This window comes from Vicia villosa, linkage group LG1 (genome assembly GCF_029867415.1).
Source record: "Vicia villosa cultivar HV-30 ecotype Madison, WI linkage group LG1, Vvil1.0, whole genome shotgun sequence".
NCBI classification, from domain to species: domain Eukaryota; kingdom Viridiplantae; phylum Streptophyta; class Magnoliopsida; order Fabales; family Fabaceae; genus Vicia; species Vicia villosa.
The window spans coordinates 214,739,312-214,752,080 of record NC_081180.1 but is presented as its reverse complement, the minus strand read 5'-3'; the positions used below and the strand labels follow the sequence as shown (position 1 = coordinate 214,752,080).

The following is a 12,769-nucleotide window of genomic DNA, read 5'->3' as shown; positions in this document are numbered from 1 at the left end:
TTGGGGGTTTTTTTGGTTTTTTTATTTTTGGTTTTGCATTGTGGGGATTGTTGATTTGTGAAATTTGGGCAAAAGGGTAACTTTATTGATGTTCAAAATTGGTTTTTTATCTACTGGTTTTTTGGATATGCTGAGGTTGTGGTGGTTGGTTTATGTTCAATGATGTTTGATTGTGTAGTGTTTGAGTATTTTGGGAATAGATATAACTGTAATTTGACTCAAATTGAGGTTACTGGTGGGTGGGTTGTTTTCTGATTTTGTTGGAAGGTGTATGAATCTGTTTGTCGAGAAATGCAACCTCAACAGAGCTCAAGAATCAATTTGGGTGAGTTGAAAGTACTGATTGTGAAGAAGATTGGAGTGGAAAAGTCGAAGCGGTACTTTTATTACCTGAACAGGTTTTTGAGTCATCAGTTGGGCAAAAATGAGTTTGATAAGTTATGTTTTCGGGCTCTCGGGAGGGAGAATCTTCCGTTGCACAATCATTTTGTGAAGTCAATTTTGAAGAATGCCTGCCAAGCTAAGACTCCACCACCTGCTCGGCCCGTCGGGTTCTTCCAGATCAGGAGCACGTGTTACTAATTATCTCCTGGTAGGGAAGATGGGCACCAGCAGAATGTTGCTAATGCGAACTTTCAGAATCATAGTGTTTCAGTTTGGTCAAACGGGGTTTTGCCAGTGTCTCCGCGTAAGGCACGGACTGGAATTCGTGATCGGAAGCTTAAAGATAGACCGAGTCCCCTTGGACCAAATGGGAAAGTTGATTCTGTTGATCATCATTGCATGGAGAACGGAGCTATTACCCCATGTGATTATCAGCGACCAACACAGCATCTTCAAGCAGTTGCTGAACTACCTAAGAATGCTACGGGGGATGATATTCAGGGACTAGCCGAAAAGCCGAGAACCCGTGTAAAAGGTCTGACTGAAATGTCGACCGTGGAAGATGGAGAGGAGGTAGAGCAACTAAACCGCCTCAGTTTTACCAGATATCCTCTGATAGCACCACTTGGGATTCCTTACTGCTCTGCAAGTGTGGGTGGGGCCCACAGAGCATTGCCTGTGAATAGCACGGGTAATTTTGTCGGTTATTGTGACAGTGGCAGGTTATCTGATCCAGATACGTTGAGAAGGCGCATGGAGCAGATTGCAATGGTACAAGGTCTTGGAGGTGTTTCTATGGAATGCGCAAGTATGTTGAATAGCGTTTTGGATGTATACTTGAAACGGTTGATAAAGTCTAGTCTCGATTTAGTGGGAACTAGGTCTGCGAATCAGCAAACAAAGCTGCCTGCAACAAATCAGCAGATTCAGGGGAAGGCCATTAATGGCATGTTGCCGAATAATCATTTACATCTGCATAGTACCGGTAGGATGGCGGAACCCGAGCCTGAACGAAGACCCCCCGGTTCTCAGTATCTTTGAATGATTTTAAACTTGCGATGGAGCTAAATCCACCGCAACTTGGAGAAGATTGGCCACTACAACTAGAGAAAATTTCTATGCAATCCTTTGAAGAATAACACATTAATAAAGATTTTTTTTCTTTTACTTAAGCAAAGGCTGGGTCTATTTCTTCTGATTCTGATAGCTTGGCCGCAGTTGGTGATTATCGCCGTACTTTGCTCTGTCCATATTGCCAAGATGAACCAGAAGACATCCATCCGAACGGGGAATTTCTACCCCTCCCAAGATCAAATTCTGGTTCCGAGCTTTCAAATGTTTTATCTCTGCAATGTGCTGGAGTTAGCATGGATCAGAAATATATTTAACTGCAACCAAGTGTACTATCAAATGAAACTCAAGATTGGTTGCTCTGTTGTATATGTAGAATCGATATTGGCAGTATTGTTACTATTGCAAGAGATCTCGATTGCATTACACACAACGAAGAGACTCGGGAAAAGTTTTGCAGGAATACTATTGTGTAGCTGGGGTCAAGGAACTGTGACATGTATAAGAGCGGAAGGACCGCGCTCTATGTAATTTTAGAATATGACGATTGGTTTAGATTCAACATTAATAACACGTCAAGATCTATTAAAGTTTCCTTGATGATTTCCGTTTTATGGTTGATGTTCGTGGTCCAAATTTGACCAATATATCTGAATTAGATTTTTGTTTTCTACTTTATTCATCATGTAGATCTGTAAGTTACATGTCTCTTTCAGTTGAAATCAGTTTTAGTGAAAATAAATGAATATCTGACTTTATGTTATTATACTTTTTAAATTTTGATGTTACTGAAAATCACGATATCTTACTGTTGAGAATATGGTGAGAAGTTGTAAGTTACTTATACCAATAGTTTTCTGCAATTTATCATCCTTGCAATCTTTTGAAGGAACATTGAAGCTTTGAAGATTCTTTAGGTAAGGAATATTCATGCTGGTTTTGTAACAGACTTTGGAAGGGATATGCTTTCACGTAAATTCGGAAACTCATAAGATTTCCAAAAAAATCATGAAATTCTCCAAATATTTGATAAAAATTCAAAAAAAAAAAAATCTAAAATATTCAAAAAACACACTATGTTTTAAAAACTTAAAAAAATCACAAAATGTATTATGATAAAAAGACCGGCTATATTCTCATAGAGAAGAGTCTTAGGAACACAATTGCCCCACATTATATTATATTTAGGGCTTGTCTTGAAAAAAGTAGCAAATAGATGATAAACTAATTTATAACAAATGAACTTATAGTATATAAAGTATACTTTCATTTTATAGTATTTAGTAAAGAAAACAGTTTTATATTTCATATTATCAATAAAAGTTTAAATAATTACAATTATTTAGTAAATTATTTTGTATATCACAAGAGTATGAGAGATCCTATTTAAATAAAATATATGAACATCTTTAAAAAATATAATATTTAAATTAGCCGAATTAGCCTGGAAACACAGTCTCGAATTATAAAAATAAGTTGCACAACACCCTGATACCATTAAATTTTAAAAATGAAGGCTTATAGGTTTTATGTAAATCGTTTCATTTGTGAATCATTAATCAATTCCTAACTCCACAAGCGAAAACAAAATCTCTACTGTCATAGAAAAACAGAGTCATGCAAACTACTCGTTTCGTTATGTTTTTCAGTAAAAAAATAACAAGTTGAGACTACTTTCATCCACAAGATAACAATCAATCCCTAACCAAAAAAGGATCAGATTCTCTCTTGTCGCAGAAAAACACGCGGTCAATGATTGAAACCATCAGACGGTTCACATTTTGAGTTCAGGTTTGGAATCGGACTTGAAAATCAGAATGTGAGCCGTCTAATATTCATATTCCGATCTAGCGATCGAAGTAAATGCAAGTTTTTTGTGACCCGAGAGGAACAAGATCCCACCAGGGTCCGTCAAGGCACGGTATAGGACACCATTTGTTAACTGCATGTAAACTAATTAGAAAAATGGGAAGCAACTGTACTTTGTGCTGAGAAAAGCAAATGAACAATTTTGTACAAAAGGAAAAATAAAAATGCAACTAATGAGATGACGATGAGGACGAGTTGGACAGTGCAGCTGACTCTTTGCACATAGGGCACCAATTCTTCAGCCTCAACCATTCTTGTATACAATCAACATGATATTTATGCGTGCATTGCAGTCTTCCGATTTCATCTCCAACAACATATTCCTCCTACAAATTACATAAACTTATCTAAATCAAATTTTGTCAAGCTGAATTCTAGTAACACATAGCTAAATATTGGCTATATAACATTTGAGCCATGATGATATGAGAATCATCATTGGATGAGCTTCATTAAAAGTTATAAAAATACCTGGCAAATGCAGCATTTGATTTCATTGTTATCCTCATCAACACAGTCGGCTGCATCATCTGAAGGTGTAGACTCATAGACACTTTTTTTAAGACTATTAGAGAGTGCTTCCTCTGACAGTGCTGTACTAACTGTACCCATTCTCTCTTCGAGAGCTAAGAGTTCCTGTTATTAATATAATATAAATATTCAGGGGTGGATATAGACATATTTAAAAGAAAATTCGAAGATTTTTAATATCAAGCATGACATATCCTCAAGGATGTAAACATTGTCAAATAGAAGCTATAGCGGCACAATAACATTGTTACATAGCAGAAATTGAACAAACCACTATATTCTACGATCAGGGATTAACAACTTGATATGATAATAAACCAATTTGCTGAACCATAAAACATTCGCAAACCTCGTATGACATGTCATCAATATCCAGCCGCATGTCTCTATGAGTATCATAGAAGCTAAGTCCATCAAGAAGAGAGTTGGTCTCTAGTAAATCAATTTGCTGCAAACATACAAATTAAAAAATTAAATAACTAGCCAATTAAGTCAAGTTAATTTTATTTATTTATCTACAATTACCTCATGAGTCAACTCTTCATTTTGTTCCATTCTCTCAAGTGCCAATAATACCTACATCCAATAATAAAACAGTAATTACATTTTAAGCTCTCATTAAAGACCATAATAATAAACATACACTCCTTTGTTACATCAAAAGTTACCTCAGAAATACCATCCATATTGTGGCGCCGCCGAAAGCCATCCTGAATTATTAGAGAATGACGGGTACCGTGTTCTTCATGAGACATAGGCATAACACCACGAAACTCCTCGGTGACAGGAGAGTTAATATCAATAGAATGAGGAGAATTAGGCAACACATCACGGGACTCATTCTTTTCTTTTGAGTTTTCATTTCCTTGTTTAGAAAATCTTCCCCTGCCATAACCACTAACCGTTCTTTCAGTTTTCACTGATGCTCTGCTATTGCCCCCATTGTTTTCTTTTGAGTTCTCATTTCCTTGGTTAGAAAATCTTCCCCTGGCATAACCACTAACCGTTCTTTCAGTTCTAACCGATGCTCTGCTATTGTCCCTCAGAGGAGGAATATTTCTAGACCCTCTTGTATCAGAACTAGGTCTGCCATTTCTGGTGCCAGAATTCAATCTTTCCAATGAAGACCCGGTCACCTTCTTCCCTTTAAGAGTGGAGCTACTTTCCAATGAAGACCCGGTCACCTTCTTCCCTTTAAGAGTGGAGCTACTTTCTCCTCCAGAGCTTCTCATTTTTGTCACAATAGTCTTACTTCTATTAAGGGTAGAACTAGAATCTGATGATGAGCAGGAGGAAGGGATGGCATCAGTTAAAGTGCTGCATCTGAGGTTCCTCAATCCATACTTGCTAGAAACTGCTCGTGTAGCCGGACCAATGCTTTCAGTTTCTCGTTGACGCAATCCAGGTCTTTGATTGAAATTCCTCTGAGATCTTAAATTTGATACTGCACCAGATTTTCCTACTGCCGTCCTAATCACATTAGTACACTCTCTACCTTTCTCTTCAGCTGGAAGACCACCCGAAGATAATATTCTCCGAGGCTCATTTAGTGGTTTAACCGGGTTAGCATATGTTCTACGGCTCCGAGAACTACCAACTACCTCCTTGCGACTCGAAGATGACAGCGTCGATGGCCTCAAAACTTTAGCTTTTTCAGAAGACCTTTTCTGAACAGGAGGGTTGGGTGCATTACTGCATCCCGCTCGGGCGCGATTTTTATCGTCTCTGGTATTAGCAGTGGCAGTAGCAGTCTCTCTAAACACAAGGCCAGTCCTTTTTTTAGGGACTTCCATCCCATTAATGCCTCTTTTTGATATCATGCTATCTGCAGAAAACAGTTTATAGGTATATTATAATCTCTTCCAAATTCCTTCTTAATTGGATTGCTATTGCTTATAAGGGATCATAAAATTCAATTGTAATAATCATATTCAGATTGAACAATTCATAACAAAAAGCATGATGATGCAAATTACAAAAAGCAATACATATATAATAATGATCAATCATAAAACAACTCAGTTTTAATATTTCTATCAATTTAGGGTTCTGAGTAACATGATCAAACAGATAAAATCCAAAATTGAATCAGATTAATTTCGATAATTCATGGTTTGAGTATTAATTGAATCGATAATTAGGGAATTAATGAAGGGTTAATTGAAAATATTAGAATTATGAAGGATAGGTTCGTATATGGTTAGAAAGAGAGTTGAATATGATGGTGAGTACCTATGGTGATGATGGTGTTGTTGAGAGAGAGTGAAAGAGGAAGAAGAGAGTGGAAAAAGGGGAATTTTGAGAGAGAATGAATGAGAAGGGATGAAAAGGTGTGAGGGTATAAATCCTATTCGTCACCACATCAATAAATTTGTTTTTTTCGTTGACATGTTCAATCAAATCAAATCTTAAAATTTTTTTTTTTTTTAAATTATAACTTTTTTAAATAGTAAAATTAATTTTAACTTATTGTTTTTAAAGTTAAAACATTAATTATGATACTCAGTAATATAAACATAAATGTATTTTAATAAAAGATTAATTGTTTTATGTACTGTGAATAAATTTTTTAACACAGTCACTACATCACAACTATTATTTAAAGAGAATATTTAATAAATTACTAAAATAAAAGTCAAACATTACTAAAAGTTTAAGAGTTAAAAGGTAGTGCACTGACAGTGTAAAATAATTTTACACTGTCATCCAATAGAAAATCATAAATGTGTCATGTCATTAAGTTTTTTTTAAATAAAAAAATGATTTAATTGGATACATGGGTGGTGATTGGTTGACAGTGTAAAAATATTTTACACTGTCAGTGCATCACCTCTTTTCTCAAAGTTTAATTGATAGTGTAAAATTTTTTTACACCGTCAATGCATATCAATTAAATTTTATTATTAATTATTAAAACATAATCAAAATTACATAATATAAAAATATATATATATTTTAAAAATAATTTTTATAAAAACTTATTTAAAATAACATTTTAAACAAAATTATTTAAACTATTTTTTATTTAAACTTTTTTTTTAAAGTTGTAATTTTTTAAACAAAAATATGTAATATTATGTAGTCATATATGTGTAAAAGTCCATAATAATGACTTGTCCTCGTCAAGTGCCCACACTAAAGCATGTCGCCAAAGTTCTAACCTCCACGTACTAGAAGGCAGCTCTGATGGGAAACGTGGACGATGACGTGTATATTTATTTAACCGCATGTGCAAGAAGTCTCGGTCACGATTCCCAAAATCGAGTGGTTACTATTTTTTAGGGGTCTTCGAAATCAGGCCCAAGGACCTCTATAAATACCTCAACTCTTGAGTTGAGGAGGAGCATTCAAAATACACATGAAAAATCCCAAAAATACAACGCTTTTCCCCCTTACGTGAACTTACTCCCTTCACATTGAAAACACCTTTAAAGCAGGGTATCTCACAACTGTGAGCTTTCTATATATCACCGAGAATCCTTAAAGCTTTTGGTCACCCTTACCTGCATAGGGGTGCCTCGCATCTGAACTTTTTAGCATGTACAATGGCGTCCACCGTGAAGCCCCGATAAAATTAACTTGAATCATGCCTTCCATTATCACCACCATTTTGATACTCACCAAAACCTCCACTCCTAGACCTAGCTATTCCCAAGCATGGTTGCTAAGAAGACACAATCTCCCACACAGGAGAGTACTGGAGATACCAGTGATCCCAACGTCATATCAAAGATATGCGCCGCCATAAACGAACTTCGCCGCCAAAATAAGAGCTTGAAGGACAATGTCCTCAACATCCAATAATGCCAACAGGACACTACCCCCACAGAGGAGATGGAATTGATGGACGCCTAGCCACTTTTAGAAAAGATATGGGAAACACCTGTTCTAGAAGTTTTTAAGCCTTCATCCTTTGCAAAGTAAGAGGGGTGTAGCGATCCTCATGATCGTGTCACCTCTATCTACACACAGATAGTCATCATCAGAGCGTCCAACTCTCTGAAATGCAAGCTTTTGTCTGACACTTTTAAGGATGCAACCTTTCAATGGTATATAGTGAAATTCTGGCACTTAAAAACCACATGTCGTATATGATGTCAGGACTTCCAGAAAGTCGAATGCAATGTCACGACATCGTAATAACACTAATAACAATTAACACTTTAAGGTAAGTTGCAGGAAGTAAATAACTCAAGTCAACTGTTAACCCAGTTCGGTGCAACGTCACCTACATCTGGGGGCATCAAAGCCAAAAAGGAAATCCATTATAATAGTGATTCACAATAATAACAAGGATAACAACCAAATAAGAGACACTCTACAATGAAACAAAATCCACTCTTGCTTAAAAGCTTATGAGTGATTCACCATAATAACTCAAATACTCAATTTAGTTCAAGCATCTAAGTGATACGAGTGTTGCTCACAAATAATAATGAATAGACTAAACCCTAATAAACACTATCACAAATTCAGATTAGTTCCTTCTTTAGGTTTTGAGTCTTCCTTTAAATAGCCTTAGAATATCAAGGATTTTGGGCTAAACAATCAGCAAATCCAACCCAGACTACTGCACAATCTTTTACATAATTATACGAACATAATCAAATGTTTCCTTAAATGTTTTGACATCCAATTTTGTGAAACAAATCTATAGATATCTTAGCTTGAAACAAATCTTTAGAGAATCAAATCTTCATACACGCTTCTTGGATCGTAGTAAACGCAAAACAAATCTTTTGAGAATCTTGAAACAAATCTTCCAAATATAGAAACAAGTCATTCTACGATGTCATACCAACATGTTAAGACATTTTGTCCAACATCATGGTCAGTAAGGGAATACCATCAGTCTGTTTAACATCCAAACAACATAGAAAGATGTCCACCATCAGTCTGTTTAACATTCGCTAACGCCTGTCAGAGTCAGTAAGGGAATACCTCGCACGTTTCAATGAGGCCACCATAAGTGTCGTCCACCTGAAACAAGAAATTTTCATAGGAGCATTCAAGAATTGCCTTAAAGTAACTGCACTTTAGTGAGTCCCCTCGTCCAAAGGCCATCATCTTTGTTAGTCCATGTGGTCACATGGGCAGAATACTATAAAGGGTGAGGATAGTAACAACGAGAAGAAGTCTTGTGGCATAAAGGAGTGTGTTCCAAACAATGAAGGCCCGCAACACTCACGGAAGAACAACAATACCTCACCTATCATGGACAAAAAGACATTCAAGCGAGGTGGAAAAGTAGTGGAAGGTTTCACGCCTCTGAACACTCGCCATGAACAAATCTGGCGGGAAGTTCTTCACCTACATGATGTCTTTACGCCTCCAGCTCAAAAATCAAATGTTAGGACTGTAGCAACCTGCCCTAAAAATTAAAGATTTAGAGTCGCCACCTATTCTACCAGGGCGAATAGGAAACCCTATGCAGTTAAGAGATCGGGGTAAGATTATTATAATCAGGTCAAGGGAAGGTGTTAGGCACCCTTAACCCTTTCCTAAGGTTTTGAGTTAAAGCAAAGATTTATGACTAAATTTATTAAGGTTAATAGCTAAGGAAATGAAAAGGGTGAACTGTAAGATTCGAACCTAATTAGGATTTTGGGGAAGGGAACTCGCCTTGTTGCCAAGTGCCTACATATCTCCTTATGGAGAATCAGAGTCAACGTAGTTCGGGGCACAGGGTTGTACGCCTTAGGATTTGATATGAAGTGGTTTGAAGGCTTTTTGAGTTGCCTTATCGTAGTTTTGAAATGCGAAGTTCGCAAGGTATTTTGAATTACCTTATCGTAGTTGTTTTGAAAATCGCAGTATTGAAGAGATGAAAAGTATTTTAAATGGCGTACAACCCTGATTTTAATTTGTACTATTAATCGCGATGATCAATAGGTTTGATCACCATAATTAACAGATTAATAAAAGCATTGCTAATTATTCTAATCGATTGATTCGATTATCACCGTTAGCAAATTGATGTGTTTTAATTATTTAATTTTATCGTTATCCCTCATAATCAATAGCTTTGATTACAAATAATAACGAATTGATAAAGGAATGCTAATCATCATAACCAATAGATTTGGTTAAAACCATTTAGCAAAATAAGTTTATTTGAATTATATTTAATTAATTGGTTGATTATTACCCATCGCGACCAATAGATTTAATCGAAACGGATAATAAATTAAATCCTAATACTTGGCCAAATGGCCAGTGGGATTGGGCAAACCCTAACGCATTGGATAAATCTCTCTAGGGTTTTTATGATTTATAATTATTAACGCTAATTAAACAAATTAATCGAAGTAGGGTTTTTATGATTTATAATTATTAACGCTAATTAAACAAATTAATCGAAGTAGTTGAATAATCGGGAATATAGTTATGGCCCTAATCCTAATTCACATCTAATCCTAATTTAAAAATTAAATCATCATATATATTAATATATTAAGATAATTAAACAATTAAATAACATATAAATTATATATATATATATATATATATATATATATATATATATATATATATATATATATATATATATATATATATATATATATATATATATATATATATATATATATATATATATAAAATAAAAGAAAACCTGGTAGGCACTCCTGTATGCGTGACTCCTGATGGTGCATGGTGTGCCTCCAATCCTTGGTACGTTAGATCAGAATTGTAGGAGATCTGACGGTGGTAATTGAGGGTGTATGGTGGGGTTCCATAGGTACTACGCGCTGGATTAGGAAGCATGAAAAGGCAAGAAAAATAGTGGTGGGAGCCTGGGTTCGAACCCAGGTCTTGAAACTCACCCTCTGTTTCCCTTGGCCAATGAACCACACTTCTTTTCTGATATTCTTTCCATCCGTATAAAATATATAAAATAAAAATAAGAGTGAATTGAATGAGTCAAAACCTGGGCCCACTAAACACTGGACGGACGAATGAGAGGGGGGGAGAGATCCATTGAGTGTTGACCGTTCAATCGGAAAGCGGCGCGCGTGGTCCCTGGTTTCAGAAATTCTCACGAGCGAATGACGGTTCGCCACGCCATGGGTCACCGGTCCCACTTTCAAGTCTTCATCTTCCTCAAACATGAAGCCCAGATTTGCTGCGGTTTTCTTATGAATTTGCTACGAGTTCATCACACAGTCTTCCTAGCTAAATCCAACCCTGCGAAAAAACACATTACCAAAGAAACAAACAGCCCAGATCACCTATTTTGGACACTAGGAATCCAATGGCGATGTCCGTTTTGCTTAAAAGCGCCTGCAAACGTCAATACGAACAGCCATGAACTCGGTGCCCTAACCATGGCACCTTGCGTTCCATGCGTTAGAACTCATCACCAGGGGTTCAAACCTTCTCTATACGTGGCCATGAACTCAAAAAGAACATTAGTTCGTAGGAAAACGAAATAACATGAAAAGTATACGATCTAAAATGTGAGTATGAGTGATGAATACGAACCACGCGTTTCAGATGCTAGGAAGAGTGTTTCTTGATCCATGTTTACCCTATGGCACCTCAGAAGCAATATTTGATGTTTGAAAATTCTGAAAAAGGGCTGCAAGTTGCAACTCGATGGTGCAAGCTCCCTTGGAAATTTGGAGACGTAAAACCTAGTGCTCTTGCTGTCCAAAAACCCCCCCTTTCGTTCTGAATTGTTATGCTTATATAGGTGAGGAGATTTAGGGTTAATGAAATTGGAAAGAAATCAAGATATTCACTCAAACATATTTGATTGAAAATCAAGTGCAAATCTTTCCAAAATTGCTCTTTCTTTCCCCCTTGAAGCTTGTGCACGAATTTGACATATATTACGGGCTATCTTGGACCTCTAGACAAGTGAAAACAAAACCCATATATACTTATTCCTTGTTTCTACATTTTATTTATTTTAATTTGTATTTTAATGAAAATAATTCCAAAATAAATAAAATAAATAACAAAGGGGGTGTGCTCTTGAATGTAGAGGTCATGGATGGGCTTATGAATAAGTTTAGAACAAAAGAACTTAGGCCCATTTGGAAGAAAACTGATTTTGGCAAACATTTCTCTTTATGCACTTTCTTCAAAAATGATCAACTTCTGCGACTTGTATCTTGCTCAATTTTTATCACTTTGGGATGTTCTTGGACTTTTTAGAGAGCTCAAAGAGTCCTCTAAATGACTTTTTTGGTTTCATCTCGATTGAAGCTTCCATGTTCAAATTATGAGCTTTGACCCAAAAGGTGTTTTTGTTGACCTTTCTGGAGGACCTGTAATCTTTTGCACTATATCTCCCAAATGAAGCATTTCTGGCCTTGGCTTGTGAGAGAAAAAGTTGTAGAGAATCCAATTTCCTTCAGAATAGGCTTTGGTTTGGAAATTTTTGACACTCCATGTGAAAGTTATGGTCAGTCAAAGTTGAGTTTACTTTTCTAACCCTAATTTGAACCTTTTGACTTTGTTCATTTCTGAGTTTTTATTAATGAGTTATGATCAACCTTTGATCAAATGATTGATATAACCTCAAATACTTGATGTTGACCAAAAGTCTTGAAGTTTGACTGTATTTTGACCATAGTTGACTTTTAGGTCAACATAGTCGATTATTGATCATCTGAGCCATCGAGTGAGCAATCCTTGGAATAGAAGCTTGACTTTTGACATGGAGGTGCTTTGAGACATATGAGATACCTTGAGATCCATTTGAGGCTTTAGAGATTCAAACTACTTTGATAAAATGCAAACCCTAATTTTGAATAGGAGAGGGTGCTTTTGAGAAAACCTTTGATCCTTGAGTTATTGGAGATGAAATGAAGAGGGCAAATTTTAGGGTATGACAAGGACTTGAACCGGGAAGATGGAGTAAGTTTCACAAGGTTAAAAGACACCACACAGAAGACTACTACTTGAT

General features: G+C 36.1%; 2 protein-coding genes across 3 annotated transcripts; one reads left to right on the top strand and one right to left on the bottom strand.

Moving 5' to 3' along the window:
- Positions 1-568: 568 nt before the first annotated feature.
- On the top strand, positions 569-2,110 carry LOC131644868 (uncharacterized). Its single transcript, XM_058915480.1, has one exon. It carries the CDS (start codon positions 784-786, stop codon positions 1,423-1,425), a length of 642 nt encoding a protein of 213 aa, XP_058771463.1. The 5' UTR covers positions 569-783; the 3' UTR covers positions 1,426-2,110.
- Positions 2,111-3,423: 1,313 nt separating this feature from the next.
- Positions 3,424-6,198, bottom strand: LOC131644867 (uncharacterized). Of its 2 annotated transcripts, XM_058915479.1 has the most exons (7): positions 6,088-6,198; positions 5,040-5,680; positions 4,524-4,991; positions 4,381-4,431; positions 4,205-4,303; positions 3,796-3,960; positions 3,424-3,650 (listed from the first exon to the last, which is right to left on the bottom strand). In XM_058915479.1, exons 2-7 carry the CDS (start codon positions 5,673-5,675, stop codon positions 3,495-3,497), a joined length of 1,575 nt encoding a protein of 524 aa, XP_058771462.1. In that variant the 5' UTR covers positions 5,676-5,680; positions 6,088-6,198; the 3' UTR covers positions 3,424-3,494. The 2 variants fall into 2 exon arrangements, with proteins under 2 accessions (XP_058771462.1, XP_058771461.1); XM_058915478.1 differs by having other exon boundaries at positions 4,524-5,680.
- Between the last annotated feature and the right edge of the window lie 6,571 nt (positions 6,199-12,769).

Excerpts from the sequence above, each read along its gene's own strand:
- LOC131644867 (XM_058915478.1), bottom strand. The coding sequence starts at position 5,675 with ATGATATCAAAAAGAGGCATTAATGGGATGGAAGTCCCTAAAAAAAGG. Across the intron at positions 4,432-4,523 it reads ATATGGATGGTATTTCTGAG|GTATTATTGGCACTTGAGAG; the intron begins GTAACTTTTGAT and ends TATTGGATGTAG. Across the intron at positions 3,651-3,795 it reads TCAAATGCTGCATTTGCCAG|GAGGAATATGTTGTTGGAGA; the intron begins GTATTTTTATAA and ends TGTAATTTGTAG.
- LOC131644868 (XM_058915480.1), top strand. The coding sequence starts at position 784 with ATGGAGAACGGAGCTATTACCCCATGTGATTATCAGCGACCAACACAG.